General features: G+C 40.3%; 1 protein-coding gene across 2 annotated transcripts in view; it reads left to right on the top strand.

Annotated features, from left to right (window-relative positions):
- Nucleotides 1-17,707, top strand: part of LOC101156820 (noelin-2) — a 43,668-nt gene that overhangs the window by 11,276 nt on the left and 14,685 nt on the right. The window contains exon 1 of one of the 2 annotated variants that reach the window (XM_004071355.3): nt 10,237-10,677. The exons of the other annotated variant lie outside the window; for it this stretch is intronic. Coding sequence (XP_004071403.1) covers nt 10,534-10,677 — 144 coding nt within the window. The 5' untranslated portion in view covers nt 10,237-10,533. Of the gene's footprint in view, nt 1-10,236; nt 10,678-17,707 lie in introns of those variants that run through there. 2 annotated transcript variants of the gene reach the window in all.

Here is a 17,707-nt window from a genome sequence, read left to right as displayed (position 1 = left end):
TCTCCCTAAGAGCCTTTTTTTCTGTCAGTTGTGTCGTTCTTTGCCTTTCCTCTCTCTGGTGCAACCTCCTGCAGTGATTAGCCAATCGTGCTGATACCTATGCTCTTTAACTGTGTGACATTTACAAACAAAGATTCAGGTAGAAACCAAAAGAGGACACACTTTCCACACTAGCTGTCTATTTAGTTATCTAGTAAAAATGTTTTCAAGAAGCTCTCACACTTCTAAATATTGATAATGGCATCACAGAGGAAGCAGAATAAAGGTTCTATAGAAGCTACCCTAACATAGTTCAATAATTGAAATAAAAAAAGAGTTGTTGACTTCCTGAATAAAATATCTCATACTGTTTGTCTTTTTCTCTGCTGCAGTTAGAAGGGGAAATTGTGCTGTTACAAGTAAGCATCTGGATTAAAATTACATTATTCTGGGAGGCAGTTGGAAGGCCAGCGCCCCAAATTCAGCAAAGGCCATTTTGAAGAGGAAAATGGCCATGGGGGGCAGCCTCAATTAGAGGGCTTTTTTCTAGCCTCACCTCCCGTTCTGCTGAGAAGAAAAGGTCCAATTTTATGTCAGTAATTACTCCTTTTTATAGAAAAAGCTGTCCACATGTAAGAATGTTTGATTAGCTTGATGTGAGAACAGAAGGTTTAGGATGGTGGGGGGGGGGGGGGGGGGGGGACTGGCACTCTACAGCTGGATGCAGAAATAGTTGGGTTTGTAGGACATTATCAGGTCATCGTAAAAGCAAGAAAAGATAATCATGATAATTGTAGGATTGTGTGTCTGCATATATTTGTCCCTGGGTGTGTTGGGGAATTTGGTGTGCTTTAAAAATGCACAGTTGCCTCTAGAAGGGCTGCCATGAGCAGCGCTCAGCTGGTGCTGCAGGAATGAAAAAGACCAGAGCTCCAGAATACTTGGCTACTGATTGCCACATTTTTTTTTAAGTCTAAGGGAAGAAGTAAGTCTTTGCAAGCATCCAATCTGTGATTCAAACATAAATTCAGCTCCCCTAAAATAAAACTGCCCCCCCCTCCCAGATATTGTGGAGACTGTAATCAAGGGAGCAATCAAGAGCAATCATTCTTTGTACGAATAAATTTGAATGCATGTTCAGGTAATACACTGAGGAAGCCACTCAATTGACTGCTCAAACAAGCTTGCAGTGTCAGGCTTACGGGGGCAAAGACGCTATTGGAAACTGAAATGTATTCTCATCCACTGCATTCATTTCTTTTATTTATTCTTGGAAGCTAAATCAGTGTGAAATGTTTTCAAATTTGGACCTCAAATGCAATGATGTATTTAGCTAAGAGGGAGATATTGCTCAGAAATATTTGAGCAAGATGATAAAATCAGAAAAAGTACAATTGGAGACTGTTTTATTGGAATGCTACAGAAGTTTAAGGAACCTAAATTTGGGATCATGTTCTTGAAGGAATCTTTCATTTTTCAGTCTTTAGGCCCCATGGCTAGAAATGGGCACGTCACTGGTGGCATATTTATTTTTGTTAATTTGTGGCTACTTTTTTTGGCCATTCCTGCATGTATTTAACATTTTTCACCCGTGTCTGCAATTTAAGACTTGATTTTACGCTCAGGCATTTGTGCTTTTTTTCAAGGTTTTTCTTCTATGCTGTCATGATATGCATACAAACTGGATCATGCTTGAAAAAAGATTGAGAAATCTTTTTTCTATGTTCATGGGATGAGAGCAAATGTTTGGGATCCCTGAGATTATCTGACAGTTTGCTTTTGTACGGTTTTACATTTATAGTCGCTAGTTAAGAAAACAACCAACATACATGTTTCCTCTGAGCACCCCCCCCCCCCCACACACACACACACACACCTCCCCCACCACCACCACCACCACCAATCATCTCCACAGAAGGCTGCAAAGCTCAAAATACTGCACAGACATCTGTTCATTTGTTCCAGCTAAAGTAGACGCTGCCAGACCTCTATGGGCCTGATGCTGTCCTTGTTTAGACACATGCCACATTGGCCTCTTGCTGTCGACTAAAACTATTCCTTTGTATTGTTACACCACCATTTTTAAATACCAACACTGATTGTAGTTTCTACTTTTAATAAAACATCAAGTTTGACCAAATTTTGGGGAAAGGAAGAGCAGGTTTTTGGTATCACATTACACCCCCCCACAGAGAATGCCCTGTAGTACCGCGGCTATTTATTTTAAGATGAAAATCATTAGATCTGATTGTGTCGCCAAAGTAAATAAGGAAAAACAAATGCAGAATTAAAAAGCCCCCAGGATACGAATCCGAGGTCACTGCAGGATTCCTTTGGCGTAACAAATGGAAACATGTTCTACCACGTGTCAAATGAAGACATCAGCATATTTACTAAAGTTGAATTCATATGGAAATGTGGGGACAAGTGGGTCCCAAATGTAACAATTAAGACCAGATCTGAGGCCGTGGCTGAAAAAGTATCTGTATAGCTACCACATGGCTCAGAACTATAGGAGCAGATTTACTTAATCAGTAAAAGAGGCTGACTAAGAGTCCAAGAGGAGTATCACATTACAACTACAAGACTAGATACCAGCACAGACATTAGAAATAAAACTCATTTATCTTACATGACTGCCACTGAATATTTTTCAAAAAAGCTCACTGATGAAATGCTCCATATGGCAGAGCACGATTTATAGAAAGGCTCACATTTGAATCCCTCAAAGGCTGCAGGACTGAGCACAAATACTGGTCATGTTCCTAGAGCCTGTGCTGATTAACAAGAGTCTCCGTTCCCTCTGGAATTTCAAATCCTTGTTTTCAGTAAATTTTTACCACATGCTTTCAACTCTTCTGCCCAGGATTCTGACCTGCTATACTCTGCACCAGCACCATCAGTGCTGCAGACAGCCTGCCCGACGAGCTCAATGCATTCTACACCCGCTTTGAGACGTCCACCCCCCACACGGAGGGACCATTATACTCTTGGACAATTACACCCCCCTCACCCCCACCAGTCGTCTCATCAGCCCAGGTAAACAAAGCCCTGAGGAGGATCAACACCCGCAAGGCAACCGGTCCGGACAACATTCCTGGACGAGCCCTCAGAGCATGTGCTAACGAGCTGACAGACATTCTCACCTCCATATTCAACCTGTCCCTCAGCCAAAGAGTGGTCCCCTCCTGCTTCAAGACCACAACCATTGTTCCCCTCCCCAAGAAGAGCCCTCCCACCTGCCTGAATGACTACAGGCCAGTAGCACTCACTCCGATCATTATGAAGTGCTTTGAGAGGGTGATGCTGACCCACATCCAGAGCAGCATTCCAGACACACTAGACCCCCTGCAGTACGCATACCGGCCCAACAGGTCCACCTCAGACGCCATCGCTGCAGCACTGCACACCTCCCTCTCACACCTGGAGAATAAAGACTCTTACATCAGGATGCTCTTTATTGACTACAGTTCTGCTTTCAACACGGTTGTTCCCCACAAGCTCACCCATAAACTGTTCTCCCTTGGAATACATCCCATCATCTGTGACTGGCTCCTGGACTTTTTGACTGGCAGGCCTCAGTCTGTCAGAATAGGGAACAGGACTTCAGCCAGCATCATCACAAACACTGGCACACCACAGGGCTGTGTTCTCAGCCCAATCCTCTACACCCTGTTCACCCATGACTGTGGGGCCTCTCACAAGGACAACATCATCCTAAAGTTCGCAGACGACACCGCTGTGATAGGACGCATCACTGGCGGGGACGAAGCAGCCTACAGGAGGGAGGTGGCCAGTCTGGTGACATGGGGTGAGGACAACAACCTCACCCTCAACACAGACAAGACAAAGGAGATGATAGTGGACATGAGGAAGGAGAGGAGGAACCCTCATCAGCCGCTTCTTATCCGAGGTCTGGAAGTGGAGAGGGTGAGCAGCTTCAGATATCTGGGGGTCCACCTCAGCCAGGACCTCACCTGGACACTAAACACGTCACAGCTGGTGAAGAAGGCTCATCAGCGGCTGTACTTTCTGAGGAGGCTGAGGAGGTTCGGCATGTCCCCGAAGATCCTCAGCAACTTCTACAGCTGCATGGTTGAGTCCATCCTGACCAGCGGCATCACAGTGTGGTACGGCAGCTCTACCGCTGCGGACCGCAAACGCCTGCAGAGAGTGGTAAAGACTGCGTCCAAGATCACCAGGACTCCTCTTCCCTCGCTGCAGAGCATCTACAAACGCAGGGTCTGCAGGAGAGCTGCCTCCATCATCAAGGACCCCACCCACCCGCAACGAGGACTGTTCACTCTCCTCCCCTCAGGACGGAGGTACAGGAGTGTGAAGTGCAGGACCACCAGACTCAAGAACTCTTTCTTTCCCTCTGCCATCAGACTCCTTAACAGCTGACTGGAGTCTGGAAAAACAAACTGCACCTTGCTTACCCTAATTGCTGCTACTGTCACTGTCACTTTTGCACATTTGCACTTTTGCAACAGCCACTCGACATCTTGTGTTTTTGTGTGTATGATGTGAGTGAATTGTTTTTGTTTCCTCTATACTTTTGGGCATTCGGAGCAGACAGCAAAGAAAGAATTTCATTGTGCAGGGAAACCCGTTTCTTTACTGTGCACATGACAATAAACTCTTTGAATCTTTGAATCTTTTGTCCTCCATAACTGAATCCTGTGATGACTGAACATTTTCAAAAAACGTTGTGGTTAATCAACTTTTGCATTACATAGAGCAGACATAAAAAAAAAAAGCTTTCATTAATATTCCAGGCATGAACATTTGTTTTTTTTTCCTCTTTTAATGAAGACAGTGACTTACCTAATTTTGAACATTTCAGAGTTCTTTATTTTTCATTGGTCTCAAACGTTTTAAGTCTTCTATGCCACCCTGCATCCCAAATTAGTGTTATATGGGATGTTACTTTGAGCACAGGAACATGGGTTATTTCGCCGCTGACATCACTGGAAAAAGACATATGATGGAAGTCATAAAGCTGGGTTCCTCAGGGACCTTTGTACCTATGACATCATGGGCTGCTCAGACTTCAATGTCCTTCACAAGGTCACTGATAATATTTGAGAATTCATGAGACAGAAAACCTGGTAGAGATCAATTAGCAAGTAGTCTGGGTCATGGTCGCCACACCTTAACACTTTAATGAGAGAAAAAAAAAAGCAGTTCTGTTTAAGCTCAAACTCAAGGTTCGCAGGAGCTTCCTCATGTGCTTCGCAGAAAGCACTGATCAGACTGCCTGTTTTGCAAAATATTTGCAACAAAGAACAAGAGTTAAGAGGATGATTAAAACGATAGTGATATGTTTAAAATGTGGATTTTTTACCAAAGCTTTTTTCAAGGTAAGCGGAAAAAAGTGCATGAAAATTAGATTAACTTGAAGACAGTCTTGCTTCTTTGCTATGGTTTCACAGCAGGCAATGTTCAATTAATATTTATCGGCTGTGCTATGGCTTCACTTTCATCTCATACTTACTGAGGACTTAAAACATGTCATTAAATATAGCACAAGTTCTTATTTCATAAAATGTGTAAGCACTAAAGCTGCTTTGCTTCAGAGGATACCAGAATCCTGTTACATGTAACAATCACTTTTTATGGTTTAAATGCAACAAGCTTTTTATCTTTCTTGCAGTAAATTCCATCTAGTGGATAACATAACATATACATAGTGTCACTGAACAGGCAGATGGCTGGTTCCAATTGCAGCAGGTTTTATTAGCACAGCTAAAAGTCCACAAAGCTAAATCAAGGGCAGGCAGGCAGGCAGGCAGGCAGGCAGGCAGGCAGGCAGGAAGCAGGCAGGAAGCAGGCAGGAAGCAGGCAGGAAGGCATCAATAACGACCACAGGAGCATCAGAGAAGAAATTAGAGTAGTCAAGGCTCACAACAGTCCTTATGTATACAGTGAGTGATGGGCAAATGAAAGTCAGGTGTGTGGCATCCAAAAACTGTGCACTGGGGTTGCTGGGAGATGTAGTGCATCCAGTACTCTCGAGACGGTTCCTGTCGGTGACCAGAGGGGGAGACAGAGCTCAGAATTCTGACAAACACAGACTGGGTGTGTTCACTATCCTTCCTGCATGTGTGTTGATGCAAGTGCACTCTAAGGCTCTCCTGTGGTTTGAGGCTCTTAAAAGTAAAACCTCAGATGGGTTTCTATGATCAGAGACCCACAGGAACCATTAATAGATTAAACACTCCATGTTAAAAACACATCATTGTTGCTTCTGAAGAGTACCTTGAGGTGAGGCCTATTTGTGCCACTTAAATGGTTTCCATGGAGACAAGGTCACACTTTGTTCAGGCTATTATTGATCTTGATCCATTTGGAAGGCTGTGGGCCTTCTTGTCCATCAGCTAATTAATTAATCATGACTTAGTAAAATAGCCCAGGTTCAATAAAGCCAGATGACTGCAGCACCTTTTAAACCTCCAGCAGGTGCTTGATTTCTGTTCAAGCTTTGTCTGCATCCTCCTCTTTGATCAACTGTGGTTGAATTGGGAGTTAGTGTTTTTGTACTGAATACGAAGCTGGCTGTGTGGGTGTGCTTCATGAAAATGTATGATTTGTGTACTCCTCCCTGTTCTAAAGTTTAGTTACCTCTCCAAGAACTTGCCCTGATGGCCTCAGGATTTTGTGTTCCTGAAGCCATTAATGGACATGCACAAATGCTTCCATATCTGTAGTTGGTGGGCATTTTCATCCTTTGAACTGATTAAAAATGCCCTTTTATAGAGCTCACCACAGGCAAGGAGAGTGACTTTTTTTTAGAAATTCATAATAAAGCAAAAGGCAGTGTTGCATATCTATGTTGCAGCACCAACATATTAAACAGCAAGAACATTTGTTTGTTACATAGTTTTCATATTTACAGGGTGTTTTGTGAATTCCAGGAGTTATGATTGTTGGCAAAAGTGATGAGCTCAGTGAGACATATGCAAAGTGAAGCAGAAACATGTCAAATGATGCCCTTTTTTCACACTGCCAAAGGGGCCAAGACAAACAACAGGGAAAAGAAGACAGTGAAGGCTCTTAGAGGCAAAGTAAAAGTCACCTAAAAAGAGGAAGAACGGAGGGTGATGAAGTACAGCATGCAATGATACTGCAGTGTTGCAGAGCAAATTAAGCTGCTCAATTATTAGTGTGGAAATAATGAGAAATGCAATGGCTGTACAAATGAATCAAAAAGGATTAAATTAATATAGGTTAAATGGCCAGCTTCCTCTCAGTCTACTATTTAATGAAGGCTTGTTCTGCCAGCAGACTCTGTTCATCAGATGATTAGCAAAGCCTCAAACGTTTCGCAGTATGACAGACTGTCGTCATCGTTTCATTCATTATTTGTTGCATAAGTTTGAAAATGATGACACGTGACCCTTAAGTCTAAGGGGGAGATTTTAATTAGTTCAAAAGAGCTAATCTTAGATATAAACTTTTTGCCGCGTAAAATTTCATTTTAAAAGAGATGGGATCATTAAAAACCCCAAAAAATGTCATTTAAAATTATCCTTTTTTTTTCTCAGTATGATTGCCATCCAGTGTCTTATGTGAGTATTGACTACTTCACGTGGAGTTGGTTTTTTTACATCACTACTGCATTAAGAGCAAAATATAATAAGTGAAGGACTCTGCTCAGTTTCTAATTAACTATGAAAGGTAATATCTCCCTGTCAAACAAGCAGAAACCAGTGATTTAGTCTTTATTTATTGTCAAAAACAGAACGTCTGAATATTTCGATTGAAAACATATATGAAAGCTCATTAAAGGAAGTATTTTCTGAGCATAAAAAAGCAGAAGATAAAGATGTGCCCTCCAGCTCTGCTCATTAAAAGCCCCTCTAGCTCCCTTTGGATTTCCTCCATCAGAACCAACTTAAGTTTTTGATATGAAAATGCAGAAAAAGTGACAACATCATGAATTCTTTTCATACTCTGGTTTGGCTTTACACTCAAAGTGAGTGTTGCTAAATAATGCATCGGGCAGATTAATGCGTGTTTACTGTCTCAGCGGTTCTGTGAAAACCTGCTCTTACATAATGCATTTCAGGTGATATATTTAGCAAATGGTTGAGATTTCAGTAACTGGAATATTTCCAAAATATTTCTTGTAACAGTGATGTTACTCTGCTTATCCTCAGCAAAGCTGTTATATTAGATGTTGATTGAAGTTTTTCAATGGTACATTAAATTTTTTCTTTGTTTGTTTTTGAATCTTTACTGCCATCTAGGGCATATTTCCATTACTGCATGTTCTTCTGACATTCAAGTCCTCATCGCAGCCACACTAATCCATTCTCATTAGGCTTGAGAATAGTGAACCATTTAATTTAATGCAAAAAAATAATAATAATAAAAACAAGATTACATTTTTTATATTTTTGCATTACTGCTGTTTAAAAAATAGGTTACTCACTACCATCCACCTTCTAAAGTATATAGTTTAAAAAATAAAAAATGTTTGGTTGGACAACTTTCATCCTATTAGCTCATTTGTTTACAAAGACAGCAATGGCTAGTTACGCATTCAATAGAAAATGTGCAGAAAAAGAGTTGATGCTTCAATATCTTGCAAGAAATGAAGGCTTATTTATGAAGAAAAAGATGTTTTAAATTGAACCTAGTATTCAGAAAAAGCATAAAACATGTTTAATTTTACACACTGTGACTAATTAGTCCCCCTGATGTGTTCTTATGAAACCAAAGTCGCCTGATTGAGTCTTCCACAACCAAAAGCATTAACAGTCACCGGCAAAACAGGTCTTTTTTTCTGCAGTTCTGCTAGTAACCACATGGGGCCAGTCTTATTGCAAAGATGGAAAATGGCACTGAAATGAGAGCCAGCAGGTGAGCTGAAGTGTGCTGACACTTCTTGGATGGAGTGCAGAGAGCTGTCTCTTCTCATATAGCTGTGCGCGCCACACTGAAATGCCCATATCAGTCACTCAGTGTGATTGGTTGCTGAGCCAAGCCCACCCATGGCTGACAAAATGAATAAGTCGGCAGGTTTGGAAAGAAGCGAGTAGGAAGATGACCTGGCCATTTTGTCAGAGCAGGCCACTCTGTCATCATTATGCACAGCTATGGAAGGTGTAAAGTGGCCCCATATATTTCTGAAATTTGTTGCAAGGCAAGGCATTAAACAAGGAGGACAAATTCAATACATTGCGCAACTTTTGTAACATTTTATTTGGCATGTTGCTGTAGAGGTGAACAAAGCATTTTAAGCTGTGATGTTTTGGAGACATTTTTTCTCACACTCACAAAATCAATCCAGATATTTGAACACGTGTGATGTCCTTGATTAAACAAAACATGAGATTCATTTCCTACTTTTAAAGTAGGCAGAGCAAAAAGCAGCTGTAGTGTCGACTGTCCTCATAGCTGAAATAAGCATAAAAAATTGCATGGAAAATATCTTTTCCAAAAATAAAGTATGTGTTTAATCCTTTTAGAGGAAGCAACCCAAGTTTAAAAATAAAACAGCACTTGGGTTGTGTATAGACACTTTTTGAAGTACCTTATCTTGAATCTATGTAAGTCTTATTTTCACCAAACTTTTATTAGATTATCTTCGTGATTATAGAATAAAATAACCTTGCAATGACAGACAATGAAAGAATTTCACATGCATTTAAACCATAAATTTAATCATTATTTTATTATGAAGGGTTATAGTTAAAAAAAACATCACTTTTATTTGAAGCCAAAGAAAACCAAAGTCAACTGGGCAACATCTGTCCAGAAGCAAATAACAGGAAATTGTGTCTCAACATGCAGTCTGATTTGAACCTTCACATTCATCAGCTGAACCTGTCATTGTCCACACATGAGCCCCCAGACAACCCTCACATTCATCACGCCATCAAGCCATCTATTCTGCACAGTGTGATGAGACTGCACGACCGCCCGCCTCCAAAGGATGGCACTCACATGCCCGGGGCATTCACATGCCACAAAACATTGCAAAAAGATCAGCTCGCTGAAACAAGTCTCTTCCAGATCTTTTTTTGCAAAAACATAAACACAAAGTCATGTAAACACGCTCTCAGACACCAAGACGTGAGTCATAAAAGAACAGCCAAATGTCAAAGAAAAGGAGAGGGGAAGGAAATGTGTGCAAAACAGGGCTGGCAAAACATGAGCAAAGGCTGATCGGGAGGGGATTAGAATCAGGAGCAGCCAATGTGCGGCTCTGCATCTTGAGGAAAAGAGCGGGGAGAGAGATAGGATGTGGGAGAGAGACAGGGGGTGAGGCTGAGGCACTCCGACAGCAAAAGCTCTCAGTCTGATCTTGTGAGCTGCTCCTCTCATGGATGTCTCTGTCCATTCCTTCGACTAACCTGGGGTGTGTGAGTGTGACAACTGTGTCTCAACCCTTCCTGAGGATCTGTTTGGGCTGTAGCAGAAGCTGACTGGCTTGTTTCCTTGCTCGTGCTGTTGGAGCAGAGGGGGAATTGACTGGAGCTGAGGTGTAGCCTAAGGTGGTGCTGCTTGTCGGGCCATTTTTGCTTGGCCCCATAAAGAGAAAACATGAGTGTTCCTATGCTTAAGATAGGAGCAGTGCTCAGCACTATGGCCATGGTAACCAACTGGATGTCCCAGACTCTACCATCTCTGGTGGGACTCAATGGGACATCGATCTCCAGAGGAGGCACCTCAGAGAGGATTGTCAGCGTAAGTACCAGTTTTTCCCCCCTGCGAGTGTTTGTGATGTTTTGCTTGGATGAACCCAAAACGAGAGACGAAGAAAAGGCTATGAGATCATTTGAAAGATTTAAAAACTGGGAGAAAAGATGACAGCACAGAGAAAGCACAGCAAGACTGTGGCAGAGTTTGCCTCTACGTTTCATCACAGAAGGATGGAGTGTACAGATGGAGATGGGACGGTCTCAAGGGCTATGCTGTCTCCAAAGAAGACATGGAGCTAGAAATCCACGCTAGAGTAATGTTTCAACCAGGCATGAATGATATATACACATTGTGATGCTTAAATGTGGTTGGGTTGCAGAGAGGGTTGGAAGATACTGAGAGAACCTCTGTGAACAGTCATTTGTTAATTTCAGGAAGATGTGAAAGCTCGCCTGATTGTTACACAAGCAGGATCTTATCCGTCCATTTTCTTCAGGCTGGAAAGAAGAGTGCTTTTTTTTTGTAGTGACTGAGTCTTTACGTAGTCTTTCAACTTTTCCTCTTGAAAACCATGCTGACTTTATCCATGTCAATGATCAAATTTATAAGATCTTTGTTGTATGTTAAATTGTGTTACTGCTAGTTCTGGGACTGAGCGGTGCGACAAAGAGGGGAAAACATCAAGTGAATGAATTCTTGAGATATTTATTATACAGCAATTTGTTCTTTCTTCATCCAGTTTTATTGTCATCTTATCTAAAAAAAAAGTCCTGCTCTGTTAAAATGACAGATATTTTACATCCCACGAGGTGTCAGCCATCTGGGTTGCAGTCATGCAAATGTTTGTGCAAGAATACTCAAGAATGTGGTGCATTGAGGCGTTTTTGTCTCAAGGGTGAAGGTCTGTCTGTTTGATGAGAGGTTTGGTGAATAGTTTTATTCCCATAGTCTATTTTTTTCTGTCTTTCTTAAGTTGCCATGGAGGATCAAGTTGAAAGAAAAACACAGTCATCTTTATTAAAATGTCAAAAACTTATGAGGACTATAAGGAGCTGAAACAATATCTCTGTCACGTTTGATTGCAATGTGATGGAATACTTATTTTGCTGACTTTGCAATCCAATTTAAGCAAACATTTCCCATTAGACGTGAATAGCATATCCATTTATTTATTCTTACAGTCCATCTCTACTGTAGAAAAAAAACTCCATCCAAACAAGTTCCATGGCTTGAAATATCAACATTTGCATTTCAAATAACCTAATAAATTACATTCTCATGAATTATTCTTACCACAAATGTTCTAAAAGAAAATAGTCTTATCTAAAGTGACAGAGGTTAAAAAAGTTCTCCTTCTGGGCTACATTTATTCACAGTTTCATCAAACCTGACGAGCCTGTTTGAAGTTTACAGAAATAGTTGACATGCATCAGGCTGTTGGGATGAAAAATGCCCGTTATCTCTTCTTAGAACAATAGTTGCAAATAAAACTTTAATGTGAGTTAGGTTCAAAGTCTCACCACTAATGAGAATTCGCCTGTGATGATCTGAGAAGCAGTCACGACTCGCACAAAGTTTAAAATCTCTGTGAAGAAAAATGTATAGCTTTCACTCCGTGAACAAGTCAGCTGAAAATAGTCTTAGTGAGATGCAGGCTGAGGCCTTCAAATGTGTACTTTGCATTTTAACCAAATAATGGACACATGCCTTTACAAACTGGCATTATTTTGTTCTGATATCAGTGAGCTAATTATTATTAAAGTTAAGCTTATTTTATTTTTCTCATTAGCGCTTAACAGAGACAATGTAATGCAGGTTTGGAGATGCTCTAGTGCTTTTGCGCCAGTGGCTGTGCATGGCTGCCACCCCTCCCTCATGATCCGGCCCCCATGCATGCTGTTCCAAACTCTCCCAGCTCAGAGCTATTTTCAAAGTGTGCTTCATGCTCACAGTGCCTGTCTGAACCAGCTGATCCAAAAACACAGCTGACTGGGTTTCTCTCTGGTTTCCTGCAAAGGCACAGAGGTAACTCTGCCTTCATGGCTACATTCATCTGGACAGAGAAAAATCAGGTTTCTGAAGGAGAGGACAGATCTTCAACGTCATTTAAAGATGAAAGAAGTGTTACAAAGAGTGTGGCTTTGTAAATGTATAAAATCATAATTTTACGAACACATAATATCAAAAACAATGCTTAACAATAATGCAAAAAATCAAAAGAATGTGTTTAAAAATCATTTTCAAAAATATTTTACAATGCATCATGAGTAAAAATACAAATGTAAGTATAACAATGCAACATAAACTTATGGATTTGTCTGTTGTTTATATTTAGGAGCCAGAAATCCTACTTATTACATTTAAAGCTTTGAATAAGCGTAATCTTTACAGTTTTCTATAAAGAACACCAAGCAGGCGACTGTTGTTTGTCATATAGTTTGTCTTTAAAGAATTCTGTGCTGCTTTACTTCAACTCTCAATTCTTATAATAATAATTCTTAATTCTTTTACCTGCAGTTGTCCAAATCAAGGATAGAAAAATGTGTGCAAAGATGCCTTTATGTGCGGAGCAACAATACATGAACTAAACATAAGTAAAAAGGTCCAAAAACCTTCTAGATGGCTACAAAATCAGTTTAGAATCCGCCATTTATACAAGTTATTCTTTTACATCTTTTAAGTTTTTTATGATTAATACGTTTAAAAAAAAAACAATTTCAACCAGCTCAGCAAGCAATAAAAAGCATTATGTTGAGTCCTACAACTTCAGAAAAGGTCAATAGCAAAAAATCAGTTTTAATAAAATAAAAATAAAAAGACTCCTCACAGTAAAAATGAAGCCTGCTGATTCTCCCAACATAACAAGCAGAGATTGTACTGCTTTAGGATTGTTCCTTTTTTCATAATTACAAGAAGGTGTAAGGCAGACAGCACTGTCTTGAGCATGCTGCGGTTTGTATCTCTATCATTTTTTTCTTTAACTGCAGGACGTTTTTGTGTGGCTGTGTGGCAACACTCCTCCACCTTTCATGAAGAGTGAAAAAAATAACTGTAGGGGGAAAATGGGATTTACATATTCCCACCATGAAAAGGGAGACGTGGAGAGCATCAGGGATGTGAAAGTGATTGGGGTCACGCTGCCTCTCGTTGACTGAATGGTGGACCGTAAACTTTATCACTCTCACCACGCAATCCCATAAAGCAGATTGTTAAGATTGATCCTTGGTGATGGATTAAAGACTAGAAACTGGCACCGTTTTTTTTATTTGTGCCCTTTGCTTTTACGTTTATTGTGCTGCTTTTAAGTACTTTTTATTGGATCTTGGCAGGTAGTACCTGATCCGTGAGAGATGCACAGCTGGACCAGCATCCTGATTGTCAGTCTGAATAATAAAACTTTCAATTGTTTTGAAGAAAAAACTGATAAGTTGTTCAAAGCAAAGAGTTGTATTAGGCTTTGATGTGGTTCATTTGTCATTATGACAGCATAATTCCAACCTAATGCATCGGTTCATTCTTCTAAAGCAATTTCATTTGAACTTCACTTAATTCTGTAATATAGTCCCATGAATAAAGCAGGGAGTGATTTATTCAGGTGCTGTTTACCCACCTCTCTTATTTTCAAGCAGTAGCTGAGCAATTGTGTCACCGAAATACCTGCCACCTGTCTTCTGGTTTCAAATATAGACTTGTAAAATCTTTTAGACGTTACTGGCCGACAGATTCAGTTTGATCTGGTTTGGTGCATGTTAGGTGCTGATGGGGAGAGAACAGATCAGCACTCAGAGGGGTGGCAACCAGAGGAGGCAGCAAGGATAGAGCCATGATGACTTTATGAGTCACATTATTGACTGGCAGCCGCGCTGTGCTGATTGTGTTAATCGTTTTTTCTAAGGGGAAGAGGAGACTTGGGACTGCACTGGGGTTCTTCATCAAGTTTGATTCCAATAGCTGACTTGTACACAGAAAACTAAATCATTTTTTATTTGAACAGCAGGATTGTTTATTTGCATGCTTTTTTCTATGTGGTTATCTCTTGGAATGACCTGCACGTTTAATTAAGCAGGTCTGATTGTTTGAAGAAGTCAAAGTCCCACCCCGATCATCTTTTGATCTATTTTACAAAATGTTCACAGTGGTGTTTTAATTACGATAATGCAATTTTTAGCCAAAATTTTAAAAACAAAACCTTGTCATAGGGCATAGCTTCTGCATAGTGGCAGTAGTTCATTGGCAATTGGCCCTTAAGTTGTGGGTGGGACTGTTGCCGTAAGCCTGCCCCTACTTCCCGTTATGTGTTCACACTCTCTTCTGCTATAGCTTACAAACCCAATGAAATGTTACCGGTGCACCAAAATGGCAAGCAATATCTATCCAGCCGTACAGTTTGGAGCCAGAGGCCAGTTCGGACAAGGAAAAAACAAAGATGTACATGCTTCTAATCATCTAAAAGTGGATGCATCAGAATGGAGCTGTCATGGCTAGCAGAACAATATAGACCCAGAAGCAGACAGTGCTGGGTTCCGGATTATTAGCAAACTCGGGCGACCACTCGTGGCAATGGATTCCTGGAGACTGTAAGAACAAGATTTTAGGTGCGGGCTTGAGACAATAGGCAAAAACGTGATGACCATACTATGCACCAGGGGCAACGAACTGGCGATGAATACTGGTCCAGGAGCATGTTATGAGCTTATGAAGGCAGGCGGTTGATGAGGTAAGTAGCAGCAGCTGAGTCGCATCAGGAGCCAAGCAGAGAGGGTAGGGGGAGGAGACTGACAGAGGCACCATGCCAGGAGCGGAGCAGAGACCTTATGGCCTGTCACTTCATCAAGCTTTTTCAAATTACTTTTTTTTTCTGCTCCTGATTCACAACAAATTTAATAAAGAAAAACTCTAAAACAAAACACAATGTTAAGCTTAATATTTCTTTATATATATATATATATATATATATATATATATATATATATATATATATATATATATATATATATATATATATATATATAGTGGACCTGAGCTTTAGCTGTCTATTCCACTGACAAGTATTAAAAAATGTTAATGCTCGTTTATGCCAAGAAAAAAAACCATTAAGATTAGATAACTTGAATACAAAGGGTAGATTTAAGTGCAAGAAGTAATCAGATAAAGTTACTTTTGTCAAAATATCATCTTTTTTTTTTTTTTTTACCTTTACTCTTAATTCTTTATTGAATTCCCAAGACTGTGTCTGTATCCCTCTTCAGGATGGTGCTCTGCCTCTGTGCTGCAGCGGTCTCTGATAGTTCACTGTGTCATGGTCAGCTTTCTCCCGCTGCTCAGAACTCGCGCCGGCTCATTCCATATGCCCCTTCTGCCTTCTGCTTATGTAAGTTATAATAGACTTCCTGTCATGCTCATAAAGTAAGGACCTGCAGATTTATGATCTCATTTAGCTGTGGCGTTGGAGCAGCCAGCTCCAGGGCCGATCTAATGAAACGCCAGAAGAAGTCCTTATTGTAAGTCATCTGTAATAACACCAGCTTGAAGATCTAATTGGTTAATTCCTATGAACTTTTGTAATCATTCATAAAAAGGGAATCAGAATTCTTTATCAAGTTCTTTGATCCAATCCAATCACGTAGAAGTTAGGGGCTGGAATTACATGTAGGCTTTTATTTTCTGTTGTGCACAGGAGATTAGAGTTCTCTTCTTAACCTCACTCAGCAGAAATTTACCCCAAACTGTCATTCTCCAGCAGATAGGGCAGCTTGACTTAAACTAGAAGGAACTAGAGTCGTTTTTGTCTATTTCATCAGCCCTTTTAAAACCACAGCTTTTTTTTCTCTATTTATGAGCGTATCAGCACCCCCCTCTTTACTTTTCCTCTTGGGAGAAGTGGTTGTGGTTGGAGGAAGCCAGGGATCAATGAAGAGGCTTAATGCACTCAGGCTCAAGAGGGAACCTCATAGCAATCAAACCGGTAATCTTTAAGGATTATTTTATTCGAGAAAATGAGGCAAACCAAGTTTTAATTTCTCTTTATCTGCATGGCGCTTTTATTTCTGCTGTCTTTAGGCAACTAAAAGACAGCTTCAAACCTTACTCAAAGATTTTCACATATCCAGACAGTGAAGAGAACACTTCCTCCTTTGAGAGTCTTCACTGACAGGTTTATCCATTTACCTGAATTGCACCATCTAGCTGCCTTTCAAAGGGTGCCAATGACGCAGCAAGTTACAGGTTTTTTCTCCTGGTCAATGGTCTGAAATTTTTTTTAAGTTATTGTTTTGATGTTTTAAAATTAATGAACAATTAAAAAGTTTTCAATCAAAAGTTTGAATATCATGAGAGAAACACTATCAGAGTTCCTTTTGTTTTAAGACAGCAAAGACTTTGTAAAGTGTATATAAATAAACCAGTGATCTAAAAAAATATACTGAAGGGAAAAATACACCTTTGCATTTGAGAACTTCCTCTTTCATTTTGCTTTGTATCTGCCATTGCCATGAGAATGGAGATCATGAGTAAAATAGATAGGTGGGTGGTAATGAAATGGGAACAGATTCAAATAAGCTCTTAATTTCAGCCCAGCATTTATGAAACATTAATGAAGAGAGGGGAAACTGTGTCGCTGTGAAACCTTCCTGGCTCGGAAGAAGAACATAAAGAGTACAGCATGAGTTTAAAAATGCTGGCAGGCAACAAAAGATGGGTAATAGAGCTGGCATTCCTTCAGACTCTGCTATTTTTGTCACTGACTATATTTAAAAGTTATTTTTTCTTAGAACGGTTGTTTAAAATGCTGAAATAAAAAGAGACATTGCAACAAAAACTGTGGCTCCCTTTGAAGCTGATAGCTATATGAAAAATTAATGGTTACTTCTAAATTCATTCACAAGGTCCTTTCTAAACCAAAGATGAATATCTGTTGCGTAGGCAGGCATCTCCCGCACATACAGTCATGAGATCATTTTATTGACAGCTGCGCATGTCCGCAGAATTAGTTAGCTTAAGAGTTTTTGCAGGTTGAGTTGGGATAACCTTCTGTTTACAGTGCAGGATGCTACCACTAATGAGAAGTCAGTGTGCC

This window comes from Oryzias latipes, chromosome 8 (genome assembly GCF_002234675.1).
Source record: "Oryzias latipes chromosome 8, ASM223467v1".
Lineage (NCBI taxonomy): Eukaryota > Metazoa > Chordata > Actinopteri > Beloniformes > Adrianichthyidae > Oryzias > Oryzias latipes.
This window is presented reverse-complemented; position numbering and strand designations above follow the sequence as displayed.